This window comes from Zosterops lateralis (assembly GCF_965231275.1).
Source record: "Zosterops lateralis genome assembly, chromosome: 20".
NCBI classification, from domain to species: domain Eukaryota; kingdom Metazoa; phylum Chordata; class Aves; order Passeriformes; family Zosteropidae; genus Zosterops; species Zosterops lateralis.
Window position 1 is genome coordinate 233819 of NC_139780.1, and position 26488 is coordinate 260306.

A 26488-nucleotide genomic window follows, 5' to 3' on the forward strand; every position below is an offset into this window, starting at 1 on the left:
TACTGGGTGAGGAGGAGGAGGTCAGGACAATGCCTTGTGAGGGAGGAGCTGCTGGGGTAGTCACTCCAGACTCACACTGGTCTTGCTTGCAAAGCTTTTATTTATTTCCAGGAACTCTGAAGCTTAGCTTGGGCTTTCCCCACTTCACAACCCCCAAGTCTGTTGAGAGCTTCCTAACTGTGAGTTTTGGGGGGACTGACCTCTGCCTGTTGCCTGTGCCATCCCCCTCTATCTCCGTTCCTAGTCTCAATGGCTGTGCCAGGTCCCCTCACCAGGTGCAGGTGTGAGGGCACCCTGTGGTGCCTGCAGCCCAGGTGGGTGGTACAGTGTGCCTATGCAGGTGGCTGCAGGGTAGCTCGTCCCTCAGCTGGGCACAGCTTCGACACCGATGGTGTCCTGGCTGTGCCCCTTGGCTCTCATCCTGATGGTGCTTGAGGGGTCACAGATCTTGTCCTGGTTGTGAGGAAGGATGGGTGGCACAAGAGGGGCTCTAGTGCACTGCGGATTGCTGCCAGCATCTGGGTGCCAGTGGAGGGAATTAGGATGTGAGGCGCACAGCTCTCCTGAGCCCCTGCAGGCAGGGGCTGGGTGGGCTGACCTCCTGCCTGACCCCAGCCTTGGCCCTGCACCCCACTGGGGCCTGGCTCACTGCAGTGCCCGGACCACGGAATGATAGGCTTGTATAATCTCCTGGCTGTTGGGGCAGGTGTATTTGAACTCCTTGGTTTCACTGGCACTGTTGAGGTACCGCCACACGCCCCGCAGGTCCTTGGGGATCCCAAAGCGGCGGTAGTGCTGGCACACAACCTGCAGGCACAAACAGGGGAGACTTGCCTGACACTGTGCCAAGGAGAGCCCTACCACCAGGGCAGGCACCAGTTGGGAAGGGTGGCAGGGAGCCAGGGGCATCCCTGGCACTGCACATTTGAGGGCTGGCACTCAGGAGAGGGTGTGGAGAGGAGTGGGACCTGTGGAAGAGCACTGTGCTGGGCAGGGCTCCTGGGTAGAGGGATGCTGAGGGGCACAGAACTGAGAGAAGAACGGGGAAAGGAGCAGGGGTTTGCTGTAGGCATGAAGAGGAAAGTGGGGGCTTGGGGATGCCAGGGAAAGGAGAAGGGCATGGTACTGGGATGCCCATGGCTTGCCTGAACAATGTTGAGCTTGGGCAGCAGGTTGCAGTCAGCCAGTGTGAGGTGGTCTCCATCAAGGAAACGGCGCTGGGAGACCCGGAGGCGGGGGTCCTGGGCCAGCTCGTGCTCCAGAGGGGCACTCAGGTACTCATCCAGCTTCAGCAAGGCCCGCAGCAGGTTCCGCTGCAGCGCTGCAGGGAGGGTGGACAGGTCATGGTACAGCCCTGCTGTGGGCATGGGGCCCCTGGTCTGCTATGGCCTCCTGCCAGCCCAGCCCCATGTCCAGGTAGCACCTGTCAGCCTCTTCCCACCTGGCTCAGTCCTCCCACCTGCCTCTGTCCTCCCACAGAGGCCTGGCACAGCCACACTGGCCCACGTAGGGATTGCAGTGCCTGGACAGACCTGACTGTGGACTGGGTGGGGGGACTGGGAAAGCTCAGTGTGACCAGGCTAGGCTTTGGGGTGTGGCACCCGAGAAGTTGCATGGGGTGCTCCTCCACCCGCTCCTCACCCTCGTCCTGGGCAGGTACTGGGTTCTTGATAAAGGCTGAGAACTTGTGGAAGATATCATTCCCAGCCAGGCTTGACTCCGGGTACTGCGGGACCAGACTGGGGCACCTGTGGGGACATGGGCACAGCTGAGGCAGGTAGCAGACTCATCTGTCAGCCCCTTCATCCCTCAGCTTGTTCTGCCCTTTGGGGGGCCTCTTCCTCCTCTCAAGGCAGCACCAGCCACTGACATGGGGGGGCCCAGCTGGTCCTCCAGGAACTCCTCAATGGTGATGGTATCGGTCTTGGCCTCGCCGTTATAGAGGAGGACGGGCAGCTGGGCACCTGGTGCGAAGTCCTTCAGCACGTCCAGCGCCCTGTTGGGAGATGGGTACACTGCTGAAGCCTGGCATGTCCAGGGTTCTGCAGGGCACTCTGTGTGTGTGTGTGTGTTTGTATTATGCACATGTCCCAAGCAAAGGGAGTTCTGGGGGGCCGGTGCACAAGGTGGTGCCTTCAGGCCCCTCCTGCCTCAGTGTGCGCCCAAGGAAATACCTGCCAACCTTCACCAAGCGTCAGTACCTGTGGAGGTACAAAAAGCTCCATGCATCCTATAGTGCCCACCCTTCACATCCCTTCCCAAAGTGTTGGGGACCTACCAATCCCCCACCCTGGGAGGGGCCAGCACTCACCTCTTCACATCCACAGTGGTGAGGGTGAAGGGCACCCCTTTGAGCAGCAGCACCATGAAGAGCCGCTGGCAGAAGGGGCAGTGCCCCAAGCTCTCCCCGTCCTCGCTTGCCTGTGGGCACAGAAGGAGACCTCAGCTGCCCTTTCACCCTGGCATGGCCCCAGTGGGGACAGCCCCAGAGAGTACAGGGTGAAGATGATAGAGCACATGCCCCAGCCCAGGCTGGGAAGCTGTGCTGCAGTCCATGGCACCTGCTATACCAGGCAAGGCACCAGCTTCTGGCCCCTGCTTGCTCCCAGAGCCTCAGTGCCACACCCCAGAGCAGCCACTTGGCACAGCAGGTGCTGGCCCTGGCACCCTCTGGGAACAAGCACCTCCAGGCTGTGCCAGCCTCACAGTGCCAGGGGCACAAGGGCTTGAGAACAGTGGTGGCAGCAGGGGTGGCCGTGGCAGGGGCAGTCCAGCAGCAGAGATGTGCCAGAGGAAGGTGACAGCGATATTGGTGGTTCTGTCAAACCCAGCCACAATCCCAGGTGAGCCCTGTCCTGCCCTGCAGAGACAGACTGCCCTGGCCAGGCAGTGGCTAGGAAGGGCCTGGCAGGTGCAGGCAGATGCTGTGGTGCTGGCTGCTGGGCCCTGCTTTTGTGGGAGAACCTGGTCCAACCTCCCCAGGTTTAGCCCCCACAGCCCCTGTGCCTGCAGGGCAGGAAGCAGAAAGCAGTGTACCCTGGAGAAGAGCCCAAGCTCTCTGCTGCCTGTCCCCCCACCTGCCAGCTGCCCACTGTCTGTCAGCCCCACCCTAACCTGGTGCCTGGCCCCCTGCCCACTATCTGCCCCCCTGCCTGCCCAGTGCCCCACATTTGGGCAGTGCAGTGGGCAGGGGCAGCCCAGCCACCCCACCGCAGCACTGCCCGGGTTGGTTGCCAGGGCTACCCACTGGCCTGGAGCACTGACCTCAGGACCCCCCTCACCTTGATGAAGAGCTGGATTTGGGGTTTCTCGGCCATGCTGTGTGGTAGCTGCTGGTGCACTGCTGGCTGCACCCTGAGTGCCCCAGCTGAAACCACGGCCCCTCCCAGCCCACATTCCTCCTCAGGGTGCACCCGCTCCCACCCACGCCTGGCCCCATGGCACGGACAGGACGCCCTGCAATGGGGCCCCGCCACCCTGGTTGCTGCCAACCCCAGGCCAGTAAGGGCAGCTGGTGGCATTGCCAGCTGCTGCCACTCCTGCCTGTACCCCCCCAGCCACCCCACACCACCTGAATGATGACAAGTAAGTACTGGGCACAGACCCGTGTTGTGCCCAGCACTCGTTGCCCCTAGCAAGGATCCCTAGCAGGATCCTGCACCCCACCCTGGGCACTGCCCCTCTCCTCCTCCGACTAGGCCCTCCCAGGCACCCAGCCCTGCCCTTCCCCCATGCCAAACTACACAGCCTCAATGGATCCAGTTATTACTTTTTATTTAAAACGATCATTATTTTCACATTTCATCTTCTTTTTGTTTGGTAGCAATATACAGGCAGCTCCAAGACGTCCCCACCCCCAGGGTCCCCATGCCTGGGGCTGAGCATGGCACTGGCACTACGCCTGTGGCTGGTGGCCAAGGATGTGCAGGGAAAGGCAAGGCCAGAAGCGGGGCCAAACTCAATGAAGTGAAGTGTTAAAGCAGCAGCCACCCCTGTCCTGGGACAATGCCATGGGGCGCTACCTTCCCGCTCCCACCCTTAGAGTGACTCTCCAGCAGCGACTGTGCCCAGGCAGCCCCGAGCCCAAGCCAGGGAGGCCACCATGGCCACACAGGCTGTATGGGCACCTCCCCTAACCCTCAGAAGCCATGGGGATGATGGCATGGTGGCAGGGGAAGACTGAGTGGACAGAGAAGACACTCTGTGACAGGGTGCCAGTGCCCATCTGAAGTCTGGAGCAAGAGTGTAGTGTGGCAGGTATGGGGTGAGGATAAAGCCCAGAGCAGAGCAGCACTGCTCACCCTGGTGTGCCCCAGGCTGCCACCATGGTGACAGCTGGGGACTTAAAGATGACACTGTCTGCTCTCCCTGCTGGCAAAGGGCAAACTTTGAGCTGGCTTGTCCCCCAGCATCCCCTGGGGAAGGCAGAGTGTGGCCAGCATAGGAGCAGGGGCATGCTGGTGGGGGCTGCCCCCCTGTGCCCTCCACCCCATCCGAAATCCAGCTAGTTTCCCATATGCCATTAAAAAAAATATGATCTGAAAATAGAACTTCTTCCCCCAGTTTTCCCCCTATTGAAAATACTGTATATTGTATCACAATCTATAGCAGGTGGTATATAGGGCTGATGGGACCAAGGGGCATAGGGACAGTTGAGGTCAGGCCCTGCTCTTGTGCCCAAGTGGGGCCAGAGCCAGCTTCTCCCCATCTCCCATGGCAGCCGGCTGAGGTGCCTGGTGCTGCTCAGGGCCTCCAGCCAAGCCTGTGCCAGGGAGGCCGAGAGGCATCAGAGCACTCAGGGCAGACAGACCATGGGTGCTCCCAAGGAAGGTGCATGGCCACCCTGGGGTGTTGCCAAAGACTGTGGCACCCAGCAGTGAGTGGGTGGGGTCAGCATCACAGACCCTGCTGCCACCCCATCTCTAGGCACAGCTGCAGCTTGTTGAGAGCTGCAGGCACCAGCATGGTCCCTGTGGGTGACCAGGCAGCAGGACCCTCTGCAAAAAGGAGGGGCACTGCTGGCTGAGGGGGTGCCCATTGCTGGCCAGTGACTCTGCCTGTCCCACTACTACAGTCCATCCTTCCCTCCCCACCACCCCAGGCACCATTGCCAGGCTGTGCCGGCACCCACACCAACTGTCCTGGCCTCGTACCTCAAGGCCACCCCACTACCAGCTTCCAAAGCCATCCTGGGGTGCTGCAACCCCCCTCCAGTACCACCAGTGACCCAACACTAAGAACCTAGTGCAGGTGGTTCCTGTACAGGGCTGGACACTGAGGAACAAGTGTCAGGCCAAGAGCGATGTGGAAAGGGACACAGCAGAAGGGTGGCAGAGCTGCAGCAAGGCCCTGTGATAGGGGAAGCAAGTGGTGATGGCAGGCAGGAGGCAGTACACTTGAGGGTGAGGGACATGATTAGGGGCAGAGGGGAGAAACAGCTGGTGCCAGCATGTGAAATACCCTGTGAAATACCCCTCTGCCCCTGCCATGTGCCTCTGCAATGGCACTGCTGCCTGGGGATTAAGCCAGTGCCCAAGGCCAGGCAGGGCCGGGGCGAACAGACCCCAGGGTGGGCAAGATGTACCAGTGGGGCTGAGACCCCCAGTGACATCCCACTGGTGACAGAAATCGGTCATAGGTGAAGCACCAGAGCACCTGCCCCAGTAGTGTCCAGGGCAGCATCAGCCAGGGGTGATGTGGAAGCAACCATCCTTCTTCTAGCTCCAGGGCCAGGCCTGGGGGAGTTCACACAGCCAAGGGTCCCCAGAGTGAGTGCAACATGGGTGTCCAAAGGCACTGCTCACAGGTGTGTGTCTCTGCTCCAAAGTGTGTGGGGCTGGCAGTGCTGGCACCAAGCCATGTTCCTTCCTTCAGGGTCTCCATCCACGGCATGTTGAAGACCATGCTCCCAGCACCATGCAGTGATACTGCTCTGGAGCTGAAGGGGGAAAAAGCCATCCCAGTGGTGGCTTGCAAAGTCCATCCAGGCATTGCTGTATCCACTGTGTCCTCCCTGGCACGTGACTCCGGCTGCGGCAACTCCGCTCCATGGGGCAAAGGGAGGGGAAGGCCAAAAGGGTTTGGTGGCTTGACAACATTGTTGTCCCTGGGGTCTCAGCACAGCGTGTCCGTGTTAAAGGAGAGCTGAGCCTGAGCAGGGAGAGACAGGCACGGCTCAGGGGCTGCCCACTCAACCAGCACACACCAGAATCTGGCACAGGTGGCAGAGCACTTACCTATCCAAGAGAACCCCCACCCATGCCAGGCCCAGTCCTGGCTCCATTGTGTCACCTTTATGGTGCCACAGCACCCAGTCCCAGGGCCCGTGGCATGAACTCAGGTGTGACCAGGAACACTCAGATATGGGGACAACCTCTCACCCTCTCCTCCTCAAAGCTGATGAGTCCTTCGTCATCAGTCTCCAAGTCCTCCTGCTCCTCCACCACAAGGGCCCGCAGCTCAGTGGGGGTGGTGCGGGGGCGCAGCAGGCTCAGAACACGCTCCAGAGGTGACTGCAGGACACACCTGGGGCTGGTCTCCTGCTGCTCCAGGTTGTCACTTTGCTTCTTTGCAAAATTCACAAACACCTGAGGAGGAAGAGGCAGGAGACTCAAGTATTTGCAGGCACCTCCACCCCACCCTTGCCAGGTCAGGACGCAGTGCATCCTGCTGTGTGGTGGCTGCCACCATGTTCCCCATCTAGCTCCAACCCCTGCCCCAAAGGCAGATCCTGCCTGGCACTTTGCTGGCACTGCTGCCCATGTTGTCCCCAGTCTTACATTGTCCAGTGTGGTCTGGCTGACAGAGTAGTCTTCAATGCCCAGCACATCCACCACCTGCTCCATCTTGCTGAAGATCTGTGCCAGTGAGATCTGGTCTGACTTCAGCTGGTACTGGGCCTTAGTGTGATGACGCTCCTGGAGGGTGGTCACAGAGGGCTGGTGAGGGCACTGAGCCTTCACTCCTGGACTCCCTCCCTTCACCTCATGGAGGATGAAGGCTATTTGTGCCCTGAAGTGGGCAGGGGACACCATGGCCACCATGGGAGGCTCACCTTGAGGACAGCCTCAGGGAAGTTACGGTTGAAGAACCTCACCACTTCCTTGACATTGAGGCTGGATTTGGTGCGCACTGTGATCATGTAGCCATCACCGAACCTGCACAGGAACAAGGCACCCCATGAGGACCTGTCCCCTCATCTGCACTTCCATGACCCTATGGAAGGGGATAATGCTCTCAGGCAGCCACTACTGGACAACAGGCCAGTGGCAGGGCACTTCAGTGACCCTTTCCCTGCCCACCTCTAAAGCAGCATCCACACAGAGAGCTGGTGTCCTGTCACGGATGCCACACTGTCACCCAACCATGGGGATCCAGCCCCCTCCTGCTCAGCAGCACACACGGACTGCTGGGCCTCATGCAGGCATACTGAGCTCCTGCCAGGCCCTTACCTGTTCTTCAGGTGCTGAATGCTGCCGAGACACTTGAGCCGCCCATTCACCATGATGGCCAGGCGGGTGCAGAGGGCCTCACACTCCTCCATGCTGGGATGACAAGGGAGGGTTCAGTGGGGGGCATGGGAGAACAATGCCAGGGCTATAGTGAGTGGAGAGCTGGGCCTCCCAGGGCATCACCCAAGTGCCGTGGACCCACCACCAGGGATGAGAAAAGGCAACAGAGGGTGTCCCAGGCTCCCCCTGCTCCTCATGCACCTACCAGATGCCATTCCTTGGGGATCAGGGAGCCCTCTCCCTCCCACAGAGCACCTCAGGTGCTTGCAGGCACCATGGGCACAGAACCCCCTCTGTACCTGTGAGACGTGAGCACCACGGAGCGACCTGTCTTGATGACATCCAGGATGAGGTTCCAGAGGAAGCGCCGTGCCTTGGGGTCCATCCCTGTGGTTGGCTCATCCTGGGGGATAGACAGCACCCTCACACATGCCAGCCCTGGGAGGGACCCTGCCACTCCCTTCCTGTCCTGAGTGCAGCTCAGGCCACCATCCCACACTCCTGGAGCCGCGTGGTGTGTGGTGAAGCAGGGGGTGAACACCTCCCACCCAGGGTCCTTTTTCTACCCTCATGGCGCACCAGGAAGATGAAGGCTGGGTATCCGATGAGTGCGATGGCTGTGGATAGCTTCCTCTTGTTGCCCCCACTGTAGGTGCTTGCAGGCTTGTCTGCATACTTGGTCAACTCCAGCTTCTTCAGTGCCCACTTGACCACCTGCAAGGCGTGGGGGACTGCAGTAATCCTGCCAAGGCCACGGGGCTGGCAGAGCAGGCAGGGGTTGGGCTCCCTGGCATGTCAGCTGCCAGGGAGACTACACGCCATGTGCCAATCAAGGAGCCCCATGGCAGCCCCTGGCACAGCCATGAGCACTGGTGGGGACCTGCGAATGCATGGGCCTGGCCCTGGCAGACCATGTGGGCACTGCCAGGGTGCCACTGCCATGAGAGCAGCAACACTGGCTCAGGCTGCTGCTGCTGCCCAGTGAAATATCATCCCTGTGGCACAGCACCAGCCCTTGCACGCTGCCAACTGCTTGCCCAGAGCCCTACCCGCTCCTCATCCTTCCAGGGGATGCCACGCAGACGGGTGTAGAGCTCCAGATGTTCCTGGGCTGTCAGCTCATCAAAGAGTGCATCGAACTGGGGGCAGTAGCCCAAGCTCTGCTGGACCTGCAGGAGCTCCTTCAGAATGCTGTGGGAGAGGATTGAGGGTTTGTGGGAAGAAGAAATTCTTCTTGTGAGGACTGCTGCTAAGCCCCCTTTCACACAACTTTACACTGGAGTATCTTCCCCTAGGTAAAACCCCACTGGGCAGCCCCAGCACAGGGCCATTGTCTCTTGCCCCACATCCCAAGGTGATGGTCACCCAAGAGGACACAAGGCTGCAGAGTCCCACTGGGAAACACAAGCTCACTCATGCTACTCTATCCTGGGAGCCCACCAAGCAGACCCCATCCCGTTCCCAGGAAAGCAGGCAGCCCCCAGGCCCCCCTTACCTGTGTCCGTTAATGAAGGCCTCTCCACCCGTGGTGGTCTCATCCCCTGTCAGCATCTTGAATGTTGTGGTCTTGCCTGCACCATTGACACCCAGCAGCCCAAAGCACTCCCCGGGGCGCACACCCACACACAGCCGGTCCACAGCCAAGATGCGCCCAATCTTGCGGGACTTGTACACCTGGCAGGGAAGGAGGAAGGTGGAGGGGAAGGTGGACTCAGTCCACCAGGAGCCACCTGAACCCGCTGCCCCGCCCACATTCCTGGGCTGGGGTGGTCCCAGGAGTCTCCTTGCAGCCTGATGCAGCCCCCACCTTTGTGAGGTTCTCGATCTTCAGCATGTCATTGTCAGCATCACCACGCAGGACCCGGTGCCTCTCGTTGGCCACATCAATGTCATCCTCGATGGGTTTGGTGGAGACGGGCAGGCGCCTGTGGGAGGGGGCAGAGGGAGGGGGGAATGTGGGACCAGGAACTGCATCCCTGACAGGCCCAGGCAGTTCCCACTCAACACTGCCAGAAGGGCAGCCTGAAGCTCAAGGGTCCCAATGTCAAGTCTTTACCCCATGGCCAGCCCCAACATCCCTGCCCTGGACCACACTCACTGGGGCTTTCGGAAGAAGTTGTACTGGCACATAATGGTGATGAAAAAGCCAACAAAGCCTTCAATTGTCATGGCAACAAGCCCCCGTGTCACGATGTCCCATTCGAAGGGTGATTTCATTTTATCAAACTGCCCTGAATAGGAGGAAGAGGAGAGAGCAGCTGGGGACACCTTCCCATGGGGACAGCTTGGTTGTACCTCCTGAGCTGACCCATGACAATGACACTGCTCCCATGCTTGCCCACCACAGCTGCCTGAACTGGTCGCAACACAATTCCCACTCAGAGCATGGGTGCTGTGGAAATCATTTGGGAAGTTTTCAACCTCAGTAGGATGAATCAACCCAACTGAGAGTGGAATCAGAGGGATTTGTCAAATCCTGACCCAAAATTGTCCCTCGTGATGCCAGCAGCACCTTGGTTATGTACAGAAGCTGCTCAAAAAGTGGAGAGCAGGGGAGCTTCTGAGGTCAGGATGAAGCTGTAAGTGGCAAAAGGCTTGTGATGGTTGGGCAGGACAGCCCCCAAGAACCCTGTCTGGAAGGAGAGTCCCTGCAGCCCCCATCCCTCCTATCATAGCACAGGCCCACCATAGCTACACTATGTCTGCACTAAGATCCACCACAGCCTCACCATGGCCCAACACAGGCAGCAGCAGCAGAACCACACACCTCTGTCAGTTGCCCTATCAGAGCTCACATCCTCTTCTCCCCATGGGGCTGCTATTTGGGATGGCCCAAGGAACCTATTTCAAGAACTGGCACCCTGCCACAGCTGACCCTCAGCCATGGCTTTTCTGTGCCCTCTCTAGTCCACCCCCTTGGCTTTTTGCTCCAGGTTGCTCTGGGTCTCAGGACACCACCATGGGGCAGACACAGGGGATGTGCCAGCATCATGGTCCCCTCCAGCCCCACATGCCCTGGAGCAAGGAAGGGAGAGAACAAGAGGCCATACCAATCTTGGCATAGTACTCATTGATGTATTCATTGTAGGCCATCTCCATCAGGCCATGGCCCAGGTTGTAGTTAGGGAACACAAGAAAGCAGCTCTTCAGGTAGCTGTTCACCACCTTCAGGTCCTGTAGGGCCAGCAGAGAGGACACAACCATCACACAACTATGATTGAGTGGTAGGACCAGGATCCTCAAGATCCATCCCAGTCAGGTCTCATGGCTGATCCCACTAGAACAGACATCCTGAGGTTCCTCCCAGCCTAAGCTGCCCCACAAACAGATATCAGCAACTGCCTTCCCGGTGACCCTCAGCAGAGCTGAGAATGCTGTACCTTGTCGTGCTCAAAGAGCTGCAGCAGGAACGTGGCAACAGTGGCTGTGATGCCAATGAAGAGGTTGATGACGATAAGGAAGACATAAGCAGAGCTGGGCACCTCAAACCAGAAGGAGGCTGGGTACATGATGGGGGTGATGGACCAGCTGGGGAGGTGAGAAGGAAAAGCACATGTCACTATGGCAGCAGAGGGACCAGCAGCCTTGGGACAGTCAGTTTCCATCCTGCTGTTCCCAGGCTCTCCCACCCCAGCCCTCACAGCCACTGCACCTCAACCAGCTATGGGGGCTGCAGAACATCACAGAACGGTTTGGACTGGAAAAGACCTTTCAAGGTCATCTAATCCAGTCCCTGGCCATGGGCAGGGACACCTTCCACTAGTGCTCCAAGCTGTCTAACCTGGCCTAGAACATTTCCAAGAAAGGGCAGCCACAGCTTCCCTGGGCAATCTGTGCCAGGGTCTCACCACCCCCTCCATGAAAAATTTCTTCTTAATATCTGGTCTAAATGTCTACCTTTTAGTTTAAAAACACCACCCCATAAGACTCTGGAGGCACCTCTAGTGTCTTTTAACCACCCCTTCTGAGCAACATACCCATAGAGCAGGAAGAGGGAGAGGACAGCAGGGAAGTTGGTGGGAGAGGTATATGCTGGGAGGTCAAACACGAACAGGATGATGATGCAGCAGGTAGCTGGTACCAGGTAGTTTAGCTGGAAAAGACAGAAACTTCTGTGACTGCCCATCCCCGAGCACAGACTTGGCCAGTGGGGACACGTGTCCTGCTTACCATGTCCCACATGTAGTTGGCCAACCAGTAGATGATGGGGTCACAGCCGCTCACAAACTGCAGATGTTTGGCCTTGGTGGCCTTTTCGGCCACCAGGAATACCACAAAGCTGGCTGGGACGAAGGACATGGCCACGATGATGAAGATGGCGATCACCACATCTGTGCCTTGCAGGCTGGATGGGGAGTAACAAGAGCAGGGACTCCATCGCCCTCAGTTGCCTAAGGAAGGGCCACCCACCCTGGTGTGGGATAGTCACTGTGCACAGAGCAAGGCATGGCACAGGGACGCCCACGTCACAGCCACCCTGTCCCTCCCCAGCATGAAGCCTGTGGAGCAGAAGCCTCAGCCTTCCCCTGCAATCACCAGTAAAAAACCCCCTACCTCCCATGGGACAGCCACCCTCCCTCAGACCCTCTCCTTGGACCTACAGGTAATCCAGGGACAGGCTGGCACTCGTTTTGTTCATGGGGTGATTGGTGACTGTGATGCCTGCAACAACAACCAAGAAGAAACATGGAATCATGAAAACTGGCCTGGGACACAGACCCCTATCCCCCAGTCTGCCTCGTCCTGGCTCTGAGCAGGATGGGTTTCCAACTCAGCAGGAGCTAGGCTCTCTGAAGCAACTCAGCACCTCAAGGCCAAGCCCTCCCTCACTGGAGAGAACCCTTGGACATGTCACAAGCCCAGGCACTTTCAGGCAGGACTTTGGGACATTCCAGCCTAGGCCTGACAAAGAGCTCATCCCAGCTCTCGTATCTCAGAGCTCAGGTGTGTGAACCCCTGTTCCAGCTGGACACTAGCCTGCTTGACCCAAGGTGTGCACGTGCACTTTGGAGCCTGGTTGGACCATGCCCTAATGCTGTTCCTGACATGCTCCTGCCCTCAAACACCTCCAGATCCTCACCATAGGCAGCAGGGTTGCCCTTGCTCTTGGGCAGGTTGGCTCTCAGGATGGCATTGTTGAGGGCATTGAGGTAAGTGGGCATGCTGTGGTAGCCCTTGTTGTTGTAGAAGACCTGGCGAAGGAGAGAGGAACAGTGGGAGATGGCAAGAGAGCTGGGCCCAGAGATGCACTGGGAGGGAAGGATAGGATGGGACTGGACAGCCAGCCACAGGGCAGGTGTCCTCTGCTCAAGGCTGTGGGGAGAATAGGTCATTGCTGACTGTGCTGGGCCAGACCTGCTGACCATTCTCCCATGGCTGAAGCCTCCCAAAGCACTTGGAGAGCAACGCAGCAGAGCAGTCCCAGAGGTCCCCGCCTGCCCCCTTTCCTCCCCACCCATCTCCCCTGTGCTGAGGGGCAGTGCTGTCCCACCTGGGCCGTTCTCCGCACAGCAATCTTGCGCACTGTGGCTGGAGCCCTGGCCCCGAAGGAGGCTGGGATGGACTTCTGGATGTTTCCAAACGTGAGTGCCCCATACCTGTGGGACAAGGTACTGCTGAGGAAGCTGCAACTGCTGTCCCCCACCTCCAGGGGTGGAACCATGCTTGAGCATATTGCTGACTCCAGCCAGCACCCCGGGGCAGGCGTACCCAGGCCCCTGGTTCTCACCCTGTGGGCCTGAGAGATTTCAGCCTGCTAGCAGTTGCTAACTTTTTTCCCAAGGAAAAACTTCTCAAGAAAGTTTCTTCTCAAAACAATCTTGTCAAACAACTATCCTTTCTCAAAACAGTCTTTCTCTAGGTGGTGTTTTGCTGGTTTTCTCTCTGGGAATCAAACCTGGGTTGCAGCAGTAAGAGCACCAAATTTTAACCACTAGACCACCAGGGAAAAGCTGTTTTGAGAAAGGATAGTTGTTTGACAAGATAGTTTTGAGAAGAAACTTTCTTGAGAAGTTTTTCCTTGGGAAAAAGTTAGCAGCTGCTAGCAGGCTGAAATCTCTCAGGCCCACATTCACCCCGGCTCTGTGGTGCAGAGCAGACCCTCCCAGCCTCCCCTCTTGCCTGTGCAGCCGGAAGCGGTCTGAGGTGTAGAGCAGATACTCAGAGACGTTGCGCCCTGTGATGTCTGTCAGGATGTCCCCTGTCACCACCTTCATCTGTGGAGGATGACCCCCCACGCCACTAGGGCAGGAGAAGCCAGTCCCCTGCATGGAGCACGTGCACTTGATGGGCTCGTGGATGATGCGGGGCAGGGCAGGGGCTGATGTCACGGTCCCTGAGGAGCAGAAGGGGTGGCTCACAGCCAGGCTCCTGCCTGCCCCAGCTGGTGGGGACGGCATGAGGGTTGGCTGGCTGGCCAGGCAGGGTCCTGGTGACCCAGAGATGGACATGCAAAAAGCTTTGGGGGGACAGAGATTCAGAGATGGGCCATAAGGTGTGGCTGGAGAAAGGAAGAGCTGGGGAACACATCCAGCAAAGGTGATGCAAGGCTGGCCACAGGGCTTTGTGACAGTGTCACTATCCAATGGGCTCTACTGGCATGGCTGAGGATGAATGGGGACAGTGTTCCAGGGCCAAAGCCAAGTTCAGCCCAACAAAGCTCTGCTGTGTGGCCAGGCCAGACTAACAAGTACTCCCAAGGGTCCCTGGAGCCACTTCTGTGAGGGGAGGGATCATCTCCCTGCTGGAGACAAATCCCAGACACAAGAACACCCAGCACAGGTGATACCTTTAACAGTGGAGAAGGTTGTGGAGTTCCAGGCATGGAGCAGGTCCTCATCCACTGACATGGGGTAGTCAGAGGGAGCAGGGGATGGAGGTGGTGGCACAAAGTTGGAAAGTGGAAGGCCCTGGGTGAAGGAGTCGATGCACATGGCACCAAAGTACTTTGCTGCCAGCATTTTGGACTCATTGCTGTTGAGGTTGAGGGTCTGCATGGGCTGGTCCAGCGTGTTGTTGAAGGGTGTCTTGAGCACACAGGTGGCCCCCACACCAGAAGGCAGATGGAAAGTGTTCACCAGCTGCTGAGGACTGGCATCAGGTGACAGCCTAATGCTGCAGGAACAAGGAGCAGGAGACAGATCTCAGCACTGTAGCCACCTTCTTCTGGGACCTCCCTGAGGCCCTGGCACTTATCATGAGCACACACAGCTTGTGCCTGGCATGACTGAGCTGCTAGTCAGTGTCAGGGCTGGCACACCTCCCAGAGACACCTTGGCCAGGACAGAGCTTGCTTTCTGTCAGGGGACATGGCACCAGCCAGGCCCTGCTCCAAGCCTGAGCCTGCCCTGGCACTAGACCTGCTGTGGGCTGCCCTCCCCACTTGCCCCAGTTTGCAGTCCCATGGACAGAGACAGGGATGGGCCTTGGGCATGGGGTGCTGGTCACCAGCAGTGGCAGCTCTCACCGGTACTCACGCCGCTCCTCGTTGGCGTAAGGAATGAAGTTGCCCTTGGGCTGAGTGTAGTTGTGGTATTGGGACGGTGAGAGGATGAGGGGTGGCAGGTCACCTGTAGGGACAAGGACAGGAACTTGCTCGTACCCACAGCACCACTGCACACAGGGCCTTGTTCTCCTGCAGCCAGTGGCCACACTGGGGCAGGAAGAACAGGCCACCCAGCATGCAGGTAAGGTATGTAGCTTGCATGCACCTATTTCGGGCACAGAGAGCGCCACAGTCATTGCCACGCAGACAAAAAAGGCAGGCAGGAGGATCTGCGAGAAGAGGGCCTTGGTGTTGCGCTTGGCGCAGTGGAAACGTTTGACAATCAGCCCATGGAACTGGCGCAGCTTCAGCCATGAGCCTTCCAGCTTGAAGCTCCCCTGACCTGCCAGGTCATGATCCTCTGCTTCCACCTCTGCTTCTTGCTCTGGGAATGAGAGAAACATCAGCCCCCTGCCACAGTTGCTCCCACACCAGCCTGGGCTCCCAGGGAGCTGAGCCAGATGCCCAGCCCAGCTCAGCCACCCCAAGGGTAAGGGCAGCATCCAACCCCAACTGCCACTGAGCCACAGCAGCAGTGCAGTGGGAAGCAAGGTATCTGGCTACCAGATTCCTCTTGGCCCCAAATGGAAAATTTACACAATAGTTAAAAAAAACAAGCTGATTTGGTGCTTTTTTCTAGGACCCCTCCATTTTCCCATCAGCTCTGCCAGCTGGTGGAGGATCAGCACAGTCAGAAACAGGGGACAAGACACAGGTGGGAGTCCCTGTGAGACAGTGGGAGCTCTGCCAGAGCACTGCCCCAGCTCTGCCTCCCACAGCTCTGGTGGGGGGAAGAGGTGGCATATCCCTGAATTAGTCACAAGAGTTGTGAGATAACCCAGAACAGGATCTCTTGACTACAGCAATAACCTTGAGGCATCTGCCTGCACCCTCTCTATCCAGCAATCCCAGCATCCAGGCAGACAGAGCCTTGCACCCATGGCAAGGTATGACAGGTGAAGCCATCACCTGGAAAGTGACCCTGTCCCCAAGGACCAAGAGGAGAAACCCAACTGGTGCCAGTGTGGGAAGAGGGCATGTTAGTGGGGCAAGTCTGCAAGGTGGCACTGGAGACCCACAAGAGGCAAAGCCAACAATGGCTGCTCTCATTGGCTCCACGCCTTTGGCCCAAGACCTTCATGCACACCCTACCAGTATGGGGTACAAACTTGTGGAAAGAGCCTGTTCCCAGCCCCCCCACCCAGGCTGTGGCTCTCTGCTGTGTTACCAGATGCCCCATCAGCCTCCTCCTCACAGGCTCTTGTCCCAGCAGTCACAGCCACCCATCTCAGACACAACCACATATCCTGAGGGACCTGGCCAGCTCTGCCCACCCTGGGCAAACCCTCCACGTCCCAGCTAAGTGCATCCCCTGGCCCTGCCGCTGGCCGGGCACCAGCGGCACCAACCTTGCAGACTGATGTTATCGGGGTCCTGCCGGTTATCGAACAGGGGCGCGTAATCCCCAAAGAATTCGGAATAAGCCCCACCTTCATCGCCGCGCACGGAGCCCACCGAGGACACTGAGCGCAGGGATGCCTGCGACTGCGTCAGCTTGGAGCAGGTCACCAGGTTGCTGAGCTCCACCTCGGGCTTCTCTGGCACGGCTGCTTCAGCTAGGGACTCCCCATTGGCTTCAGACTTTGGGCCCAGCTCAGAGGCAGGTGGCTGCAGGGCATCCTTGGAATCCTTCATGTCTGAATGAAAAAATGTGGGTTTGCCACCAGCCATGCTACCCTTCACTGCAGCAACTGGGGATGGATTGTATCACAGAATCATGGACTGGTTTGGGTTGGAAGGAACCTTATCTCATTCCACCCCCTGCCTACGCAGGGACACCTTTCGCTAGACCAGGTTGCTCCAAGCCCCATCCAATCTGGTCTTGGACACTTCCAGGAATGGTGCACCCAAGTTCCTCTGCATGACCTGTGCCAGGGCCACACCACCCTTGCAGGGGAGAATTTCCTTGTAACAACTAATCTAAAGTTTTCCTCTTTTAGTTTAAAACCACTCCCCCCTTTTTCTAACACTACCTCCACCTGGGACAGGAAGACTCCTGCAGCCAAGTCCAGCAAGATCACACAGCCCCACACCAGCCCCAGCAGCACCTTGTGCCCCCCCCCCAGCACCCGTACCCACGTCACTGTTCTCCAGAGACTGGTCCTCCTCAGACACCTTCAGGAAGACCTCCTCCAGCGTGGTGTCCATCAGCCCAAAACTGGTGAGGTCCAGCTCTTCCAGGCTCTGCTCCAAGTGCTGTGGGAGCGAAGTGCTGTGTGAGGAGGGCAGATGCCACAGTGCCACAGCACCTCACCTGCCCACTCTGCCAGCCCCTGCAAGTACCTGGAAGAGCCTCTCAAAGCAGCCCTTCTTGACAGCCTCACTGGGCAGGATGTAGGAGAGCTCTGTGTTGGTGTCTGAGATGAGGAGGCAGGAGGCCACGTATTTCTTGATGAACTGGGAGACACGAGGCTCAGAGCAGGGGCTGACAGAGGAGTGGCTCAGGGGGCTGTGTGGCTGGCCTGGTTCTGGAGCAGAGGGACAGTACCCATCAGTCAGTTCACACCAGACCTCCCACCAAAACCCATATTTCCCCTCCTCCCTACAGCCATAGGGGCTTCCCTATCACCCTGACTGGCCTGGGGATGGTGTTCTGCAATGTGGCCCACACTGGACATCTCAGTGGGCAACCCACAGGCTCAACAGAACCAGCATCTGAAGACAAATACCACTGTGTAAGGTTTGGCCAAGGACTCAGCTGAGAAAAAATTAAGGCTAGGCAATGGGACCTCCTACACCCCTGCCCCTTCTCCTCTGCCCTCTATGTGACCTAAGGAGACTCAGGATGGGAGTACTTGGGTGTTGACCTCTCATTTGCTGGGCTGAAGAAGGGCTGGTGCCATCTACTCCTTTAACAAAGGATCCTACTGCTTCCCAGACCTGTGCCATTCCTGACATCCGACTGCTTCTTCACCACTGTCAGCTTGTAGCCGTCACCATAGGTGCTCTTGAGGAACAATGGGGAACCGCAGCACTTGAGCTTCCCATGGGAGATGATGGCAATGCGGTCCCCCAGCAGGTCAGCTTCATCCATGTGGTGTGTGGAGAGCAAGATGGTCCTCCCTGATGGCAGCAAAAAGCCTCAGCAGAGGGGCCACGGCTGCCACAGAGGAGCATGCTAGGCTCTGCCCAGCTCTGCTCACCTGGCTTGTACTTGAGGATGAGGTCCCAGATGGCCCTTCGGGCATACGGGTCCACACCAGCTGTGGGCTCATCCAAGATAACAGCCCGCGACCCGCCCACAAAGGCAATGGCCACCGACAGCTTCCTCTTCATGCCGCCCGAGAGAGTCTGCACCTGGCAGTGCCGTTTGTTGGAGAGTTCCAGGTCCTCAATCATCCTGGGGACAGGGCAGAAGCACCAGGAATGCTGGGGGGCCTGTACTGGTACCTGTGGGGAGTATGTAATGCCTCTTCCCCACATGGCATCTGCGGCCTTTGGCTGCTGGGACTGCCCAGCTGCAGTCAGGCTATGAGCATCTTCTGCTCACTTCCACAGCCTGACACCCCAAGGGTGGGAAAACACTTGGTAGAGCTGCTCCATGTGACACCTCTGCCACCAGATCTCCCCCCCGGCACAGCCAGCAGGAAGGAGACTCCCTCATGCTAAAGGCATGGATGAAGGCAAAGGAGCTGGAGGGTGCCTACTTGTCCATCTCCTTGCGGATCTCCTCCTCTGCCATGCTCTTGAGCTGCGAGTAGAACCAGAGATGCTCCTCCACTGTCAGCCTGTCAAAGAGCACGTTGTGCTGGGGACACATGCCCAGGTTCTTCCGGATCTTGTCCATCTCTGTACGGATATCGTGGCCATAGATGGTAGCAGAGCCCGATGTTGGAGGGAACAAGCCAGTGAGGATGGACCTGGATGGATGGAGAAAGGCAACCATGTGAGGGAGCTCATATTCCTCAGTCTGGCACCAATCCCAACCACCACCTCTGGGAGCATCTGCTGGGCCTCAGGCAGAGCAGTATTGGCACAGGGCCATGAGCCTACTGCCTGTCACATATTTGTGCCAGCCCCACACCCAGCACTGCTGCCCTCTGGGCATGGCACCAGCTGCCACAGGGCCCTGCAGAGACAAGCTGAAGCCCCTGCCTCATACCCTGCAGCTGGCCAGAGGAACATGGTCTCTCTCTGCCTGGACAGGCACTCACATGGTAGTGGTCTTGCCTGCACCATTGTGCCCCAGGAAGGACACGACCTGGTTCTCGTAGAGGTTGAGGCTCAGCTTGTTTAGCGCCAGCTTCTTGTCTGTCTTGTAAACTTTGGTGAGCTTGTCGATGCAGACGACCAAGGGGAGGTGGGTTGGCTCCTCCTCGATGCCCCTTGTCTCCTCTGCTGTGACAGTAGGATGGTGAGGAGCCAGGGGAGGGCAGGGAAGCCAGGCTTTGAGTGGGGCTCCCTGGGAATGCATCAGCCCGCCTCCATCCCATGGTGGCTATGCTGGCTTCTGGTCCCTTCCCTTCTGCTTCTCTCCAATTTTCCCCCTCCCATGCCAGAATGGCAGCTCCCAGAGAGGCCACAGTGCTTGGCCCAGTATCCTGCCCTGAAAAGAGCACAAGGGTCCATGGCCAAGCAAGACCCTGTGGCAGCGCCAGGGCCACCCTTTTTCCACCCACTGCTGCTCCCAGCTGCCCTCACCCAGCCTCCGGCTCTCCATGGCACAGGCCTGATCCTCCTCCATGATGCTGAGGCGGGTGGTGCGTGACCATGGCCAGGTCCACTCCCAGGTCTCCACACGCCCATTGCCCAGCCAGTAAGATTTCTGGAAAGGGAAGTACCAGGGCCGTGGCAGGCCGAACATGCCTGCAACCACAGCCCCAGGGAGTCAGAGCCAACCATACACCCAGGGCCATGCAGAAGCTGCTGAGTACTGGGTCAGAGCTTGGCACGGGCATGGGCATTTTCCCAGGTCACGTCACCACTGCAGGGTGGGGGCTGTGAACACTCCAGCCAGCTGGGCTCAGGGCAGCTCTGTGGGCTGTGCTAGGAAACAAAGTCCTTTGGACTCGGGTCGGGTTGGTAATGCTTCAGCTTTACAATGAAAAAACAGGGAGCAACTGAGATGCTTCAGGAAGAGGGGATAAGGGGGATTGGTATCTTAGCTGTGGACATCTGACTTTGCTACAGCTGGCCCCTGAACTGAGACACCTGGCTGACACCAGCAGATGGACACGTGGGCAGGTGTCCCCCAGCAAAGAGGCTCCTGTAAGGTCTGGGATGCTCTCATGCCCCTCTGCCCACACGTACCCGGGTGCACAGCCTCGATGTACCACGTGAGCACCCCATACACTACGGCATCCACGACCAGCATCATCATGGACAGCAGGAGGTTGAAGTCATCTCCTTCCACGGGTGACTGGCTGAAGGTGTGCCACTGGATACCCACGCCAGCCACCTCATACAGTGCAAAGTACTTGGAGCCCAATCCAAAGGCCGTGGTGGACATGAAGGACTGTGAAGAGGTGGAGGGAAGGGAATGGGAGGTCAGCAGGAACCACAGGCCAGCTCCAGAGAACACGTTGGGGTAAATTCCTACCCACTGCTGCCCCACCCAGCCCCATGGAAATGCTCCTGGCCCAGAGAGGCACCAAATCTTCTGGAGATACCTTCAAAGCACCACAGAGAATTGGGTTTATACAGGCAAAGGCTTGCCCAAGGCTTGGTGACAGCTTGGTGGCTTTGTACTAGACATGAGGTGCCTGAGGCAAACCTGGGATGAAGCTGCTGCAGCCAACTCACCGCAATGCACTTCTCAAAGGCTGTGATCTTGTCATGTGCCACCTCCTCCCGGATGGCCACGTACATGTAGGGCACATAGCTGAGGAAGTAGATGATGCCGCCACAGGCAGAAGCCAGCTTGGCCTTGGAGTAGAGCACCGACACCAGAAAGCTGCAGGGAGAACAGTGTCTCCTTGGATCCCACCCCAACAGGACTATCCCCACACCATCTGGTTTTAGTGCTGTTAAGGCAATAAATTGGCTCCCCAAATCAGCTGCTTGGAGGGACTTGTGCCCCTCCACTGACCCTTGCCCACACAGCTCCCAACACCCTCGCTCCATGGTACAAGAACCTGGCACTGCCCACGTCCCTTTACTGCCCAGCACAGACCACGCAGCTCACCAGAACATGATGGTGGCCACAGCATAGATGGCAAGGAAGAGCCATATGATGAGGACGTCGCTGTGCATCAGGACCTTGCCGTACTTGAGAATGGCAGTGAGTGCCGTGACCGAGATGGAGAGCTGGACAAAGCCAGTGATGAACCAAGCCACCCAGTGCACCGCATTGTTCAGGCCCATCATCTTCATCACCTGTGAGGCCAAAACTACTCAGCAGGGCTGTCCCCAACCCTGCACACCCCTGCTTACATTCTCACTGGGCTGGGAGAGCAAGGGGTAGCACCAGGGGAGCTGCTGGGAGTGGGCAGAACACAACACCCTGTACTGGGGTGCCAAGGAGCTCAGCTCCCTCCAGTGCTGGGCAGGGCTCATCTCATGCTGGGGACACTCAGAAGGACCAGCTCAGCCTAGGAATTTAGGATCTGCATCTGCCCTAGTTCATGTAACCCAGAAATACAAGGAAGGTGACCAGTAACACAGCATAGAATGTAGGGCTCAGATATGCCCACTCCTCCCCAAGAATCTCTTCCAGCATCCCTACCTCTTTCAGGCGATGCTCCTTCTCTGTCACGATGTGCTGGATCATCATGGCCACTGAGTAGACCCAGGAGATCACCATGCAGAGGGGCATCATGTGCTCGATGACAAAGAGAAAGCTGATGAGATAGAGGAAGAGAGGAGAGAATTGGATGATGGCACTTGTCACAGAGACCTGCAGAGACCCTGAGACATGGGGCCTCGAGGGGGCTCTCCCACTGCTCAGAGACAGCCAGTCTCTGACCCCGCACCTCCTTAGTGCCCTAAAGAACTTCTCCAGTGAGCCCACAGGAAAATCAAGTGTTGTGGCTGGCAGGCCTTTGCAGGCGGTAGACGCTATGGGCTCAGCCCTTGGTGTGGATGGGGCCCCCTCCAACCTCCTGCCCAGGAGTGTTGGTGGCTCTGGGACTTCTACAGGAGCTGCCTCCAGACCACTGTAATCCGTAACAACCAACAGATCCATGTGCCATTCCTTTACTTTCCCCTGCCTCTTGAGCCTGGTAGTCCAAGGAACTGGACTTAACTCGTTGCTCATCACTCCCAGTGTCACCAATCTCTTTCGGGCCCCCAAACTTGTTCCCTTTTCCCAGCTAAAATATCCTGGCCCACAAAGTGGAAGGAGGAAGGTCCTGCAGGTAACTGTTACTCACTCATCCCGGGTATAACATGGGTAGGGAAACATTTGTACATAGTTTCCAGGCTCCACCACATCGTGGCCAACAAATGTGTTGATGAGGGCACGCTCCATCATGTCTGTGGAAAAGAAAGGGAGGCCAGGCTGAGCACACAGGGGCCAGGGCTGTGGGCAGCTGTGGCAGGGTGCTGACATTTACCCTGGATCCAGACAAAGCCATAGAGGAAGTAGAAGCGGCCACCGGTGTTGGGGCCAGGCCGCCAGTACGCCCGCCGGATCTCGTTGGTCTTCTCTGTGAAGCTGGAATTCTGCCGGATCTTGTACATGACGTGGGGGGGCAACGAGCCATCCTTGTTGGTCTGGAAGATGACACCTGTGGAAAGCAGAAGAGACAGGGAATCCACAGGGGCCAGCCACATCAGCTGGCCCACAGCAACAGGAGGGCACTGCGAGGGCTGCTGTGGATGGAGACAGTGATGGGTGGCATGGCTGGGGATGTGAGACCCCCATGGAATGCAAGGGCACACAGACAGTAGGCCATGTCAGTGGGAGAGCCAGGACAGCAGCATGGGGCAGAGGATGCGCACCATGAGATACTCAGCCCCCTCATCCACCCAACACGTGCACCTAGGGACCCACATCCTGCCAGTGGCTCCAGGGCACAGCTGGAGAAGGGCAAAGTTTCAGGGACCCCTGAGAAGAGCTGGTTCCCAGGGACATACTGGCAAAGACTGTGACATTGTCTTGATAGGCCTGGTTCAGCGTGTAGTTGACAATGCTCTCCTCATCCGGGAAGCCTTTGAAGATGTCCACACTGACCTAGTGGGAAGAGAATCACAGAATCACTAAGACTGAAAAAGCCCTCTAAAATCATTAACCCAGCACTAAACCATGCCCCCAGGAGCCAAATTCACGTATTTTTTGAACACAGGGGTGGTACCACTGCCCTGGGCAGCCTGTTCCAGTGCTGACAACCCTTTCAATGAAGAAATTTTCTCTAAAATTCAATCTAAACCTCCCCTGCTAAAACTTTAGGTTGTTTCCTGTTGTCCTGTTACTTGTCACTTGGGAGGAAAGATCAACCCCCACCTGGCTGCAACATCCATCTATATAATTATAGAGACTTAGAAGGTGCCTCCTAAACTTCCTTTTCTCCAGGCTGAGCTCCTCCAGCTCTCAGTCCCTCCTCATGAGACCTGTGCTCCAAAACCTTTCCTGGCTCTATTGTCTTTCTCTGGACGTGCTCCAGCACACTAATGGTATCCCAAGGCCCCGGGTCTAGCACACAGAGCATGCACACAGTACAGCATGTGCCACCCCAGCCCCTGAAGTCAACAGTATGCGAGCACCTCCATCCTAGACATCTACCCCAAAACCCTGGACACTGCAGGAGCCACCACCTTCCCCACGGCTCCTGTCCAATGCTTTTAAAAAGGTCTCAGTGGATCTGACCCTCTTCAGCCTAACAGAGCCTGGCTGTCAGTGGCTCAACCTTCCCACAGGGTCCATCTCACCTTGGCCATGAAGCGGACCCAGCCGCAGGCAGCATTGTCAATGGTATCCAGCTGCTGGAGCAGGATGCTGGCATTGGGCAGGGAGAAGTTGCCATTGAGAAAGTTGTGGAGAACATCACTGTCAGAGACATTCAGGATCTCTGGGTGCTTGTGGAGGTCAGCAGTCAACTGAGACAGAGAGGAAGACATGGGATGGAGAAGTTGGGGGTGTGCCCTGCCTCTCAGACCAACTGTCCCCCCTCCATGCACACAGGTAGGACTCAAAGCTCCTCCTGGGGATGGGGGACAGGGTGCACACTGTGCAGGGATCTAGACTAGTCTCCACAAGAGCAAGGTGGACACCAGGGAGTACCACATGAAGAACCCCAGGGTATCTGGGGGGAGGATGACCCCTTCTCCACCACCAGGGCAGTAAATCCCTGTCCTACCTGCTGGAGCCAGTGGATGCGCCTCTGCAGCCTGCCCTCCTCCAGGTAGGCTCGGATCTCGGGGGAGATGTTCAGCCATGCCTTGGCGTAGTGGGTGACGTTGCCCACAAAGGCGAAGGTCTCATTGGCCTGGGGGCCAGGCAGAAAATCATACAGCGGGCAGAGGCAGGGGCTTTCTCCTCTCTGCGATGGCTAGCAGCCATGGAGATACCTGCCCTCCTCCCACTGCCTGTGTCTGGGAGCCAACCTCTTCCCTGCCACGCAGCCCATCTGCAAAGCAGGACTAGTGGGAAAAGAAGGACAGGGGTCCCAGACTATGCATCCTCACCTTCAGGATGACCTTGTCAACTTCAGTGCCCACAGGTGCATACAGGATTTTGGGGTTGCTGGTCATCAGATGCACAAGGAGGCCCAAGTTCCGCTGCTCCTTGCTGGTGAAGCCCAGCGAGCTCATGTTGCCCTGCTTCAGTGCCTCAGGCTCGATGGTTCTGCAAAGGGATCTCAGGCTTTCCACTCTGTTTCAGGCCCAGCACCCCTTGCTGCAGGCAGCCCCCACCCATGCCCATGACAGGCCTTGACACTGACTCCAGTGCCTGCCTGGTGCTGCCCAACACAGGGGGCATCCCTGGCTGCAGCACAGGCAAGTGTGGCACAGCACCCATCCTGCCTGCTCAGCATGGGGTGACACCCCTGGCCTGCACAGGGAGAACCTGGAGCCATCCCCCAGCACTCCTACCGGTTGTTGCCACAGAGGATGGGCTGCAGCCCCGCCCAGAGCTGCACGAATGCTGAGAACTGCCCCTGGGGGTTATCGGTGCCAGATGGGCCCTCCCCGGTGCCCTCTTCCTCCTCTGCTGTGGCATTTCCAGCCGTGGCATTGGCGCTGGCCCAGCTGGTGCTGTTGGCCATGGGTGGCGGGGCCTTGCTGGCACAGGCTCCCCTGGGAAGCAGCTTAGCCAGTGCCGAGAGGATGTCCACATCCCGGAAAACCTTCTCCATCTCCACCAGGTCTTCGAGGAGGGCACGGAGGCGGTGCTGGGTGGCTGTGCTGTTCACCTCCTCCAGCTTCAGCTATGAGTATGAGTGGACAAGAAGTTACTCACTGTTGGAACAACAAGGTCCTACTTGCCATTAGGAAGGGACCAACAAGGACCCCAAGCAATAGCAACTCCACTTTCTTGGTTGGAGCTGTGCCGAGGTAAGGCCCTAGACTCATTGCTGTGCATGGTGGCTATGAGGCAGTGAGAATGGTGGCACATGCTGGCAGGGACTTGTGTGAGGACACAAGATATTACTCAAGACAAGAAGGGTGGACCTACGCTCCTACAAAGGACACATTGAGCTTGGGTGGGATAAAGAGTGAGACCTCAGAATCAGGCTTGAGCTGTGCCACCAAGGGCTTTTCCTGTCCTGGGGAGAGAATCTGGCAGGGACACCTAGGAAGATGCTGGGGACTCCCAGTCCTATCCAATAGGCAGTGTTCAAGCAAGTCTAGAGGGAAAACCACCTGGGATCTTACCATGGAGCTGGATGGGGCAGTGCTCACGCCAGAGAAGTGGATGACCAGGAGAAGCCAGGCTGAGTAGAAAACCCTGCCCAACCCTCTTCCCTGCCACCAGCCTGCTCCACCTGCCCAGCTCTCACCCTGCTGATGATCTTGGGGGTGTCCAGCTGCTCCTGGAGCTTGGAGGCCAGCTGGGCAAAGCGCTCCTGGCGGGTGGCTTGGCTGCCGTTGCAGGCCAGTGCCCGGTATGCTGCCAGCAGCGGCTGCTGCCTGGGGGACACGCGCAAGAGGCGGCGCAGTCCCCCTGAGTTCTGCTCACATGTCAGCTGCTCCAACACTGGCCCAGTGAAGAGGACATTCTACAAGGCAGGAAGTTGTAGGGACAGTGCTGCAGTGCCTGCTCTGGCAGAGCAGCCCAGGCTGCCCCATGAGGTACTCACCTCCATCTCAGTGATCAAGGCCTGAGGGCTATCAGAGATGGCAGGTGCCACAGCAGTGCTCGTGAGGCCCAGAGCCTGGGAGAGCATGTGCAGCAGTGCTGGCTGATGTGGGGCTGCTGCTGGGTCCTGCAGCACCCTGTGAACCAGCCCTTCCTGCAGGCTTCTCCAGCCACTGGGAAGGCTCTTCTGCAAGA

The 26488-nt window shown here is 57.9% G+C and overlaps 2 protein-coding genes across 4 annotated transcripts in view; both read right to left on the bottom strand.

Moving 5' to 3' along the window:
* Positions 1 to 22: 22 nt before the first annotated feature.
* CLIC3 (chloride intracellular channel 3) lies at positions 23 to 3396 on the bottom strand (the record flags this gene model as incomplete). Its single annotated transcript, XM_083875552.1, is given in 7 exon segments — positions 23 to 807; positions 1146 to 1321; positions 1642 to 1748; positions 1871 to 1996; positions 2312 to 2421; positions 3282 to 3356; positions 3358 to 3396. Coding segments are annotated over 7 exon segments (795 nt in total). The 3' UTR covers positions 23 to 645.
* Positions 3397 to 3770: 374 nt separating this feature from the next.
* Positions 3771 to 26488, bottom strand: part of ABCA2 (ATP binding cassette subfamily A member 2) — a 33058-nt gene continuing 10340 nt past the window's right edge. Inside the window, exons 7-49 of one of the 3 annotated variants that reach the window (XM_083876057.1) lie at positions 26295 to 26480; positions 25995 to 26213; positions 25087 to 25421; positions 24679 to 24838; positions 24351 to 24479; positions 23923 to 24090; positions 23131 to 23227; positions 22608 to 22781; positions 22425 to 22527; positions 21779 to 21893; positions 21239 to 21429; positions 20857 to 21007; positions 20365 to 20569; positions 19756 to 19920; positions 19269 to 19449; positions 18762 to 18974; positions 18258 to 18454; positions 17995 to 18177; positions 17398 to 17582; positions 17190 to 17310; positions 16464 to 16751; positions 15221 to 15439; positions 14977 to 15079; positions 14299 to 14624; positions 13632 to 13845; positions 13003 to 13108; positions 12592 to 12703; positions 12113 to 12173; positions 11682 to 11856; positions 11489 to 11604; positions 10892 to 11039; positions 10562 to 10685; positions 9610 to 9742; positions 9319 to 9436; positions 9007 to 9185; positions 8561 to 8702; positions 8091 to 8225; positions 7811 to 7914; positions 7452 to 7544; positions 7055 to 7157; positions 6780 to 6917; positions 6381 to 6587; positions 3771 to 6150 (exon numbers count right to left, since the gene is read on the bottom strand). In XM_083876057.1, coding sequence (XP_083732183.1) covers positions 6115 to 6150; positions 6381 to 6587; positions 6780 to 6917; positions 7055 to 7157; positions 7452 to 7544; positions 7811 to 7914; positions 8091 to 8225; positions 8561 to 8702; positions 9007 to 9185; positions 9319 to 9436; positions 9610 to 9742; positions 10562 to 10685; positions 10892 to 11039; positions 11489 to 11604; positions 11682 to 11856; positions 12113 to 12173; positions 12592 to 12703; positions 13003 to 13108; positions 13632 to 13845; positions 14299 to 14624; positions 14977 to 15079; positions 15221 to 15439; positions 16464 to 16751; positions 17190 to 17310; positions 17398 to 17582; positions 17995 to 18177; positions 18258 to 18454; positions 18762 to 18974; positions 19269 to 19449; positions 19756 to 19920; positions 20365 to 20569; positions 20857 to 21007; positions 21239 to 21429; positions 21779 to 21893; positions 22425 to 22527; positions 22608 to 22781; positions 23131 to 23227; positions 23923 to 24090; positions 24351 to 24479; positions 24679 to 24838; positions 25087 to 25421; positions 25995 to 26213; positions 26295 to 26480 — 6858 coding nt within the window. In that variant the 3' untranslated portion in view covers positions 3771 to 6114. Of the gene's footprint in view, positions 6151 to 6380; positions 6588 to 6779; positions 6918 to 7054; positions 7158 to 7451; positions 7545 to 7810; positions 7915 to 8090; positions 8226 to 8560; positions 8703 to 9006; positions 9186 to 9318; positions 9437 to 9609; positions 9743 to 10561; positions 10686 to 10891; positions 11040 to 11488; positions 11605 to 11681; positions 11857 to 12112; positions 12174 to 12591; positions 12704 to 13002; positions 13109 to 13631; positions 13846 to 14298; positions 14625 to 14976; positions 15080 to 15220; positions 15440 to 16463; positions 16752 to 17189; positions 17311 to 17397; positions 17583 to 17994; positions 18178 to 18257; positions 18455 to 18761; positions 18975 to 19268; positions 19453 to 19755; positions 19921 to 20364; positions 20570 to 20856; positions 21008 to 21238; positions 21430 to 21778; positions 21894 to 22424; positions 22528 to 22607; positions 22782 to 23130; positions 23228 to 23922; positions 24091 to 24350; positions 24480 to 24678; positions 24839 to 25086; positions 25422 to 25994; positions 26214 to 26294; positions 26481 to 26488 lie in introns of all 3 variants that reach the window. The other 2 variants (XM_083876056.1, XM_083876055.1) reach the window with 2 other exon arrangements.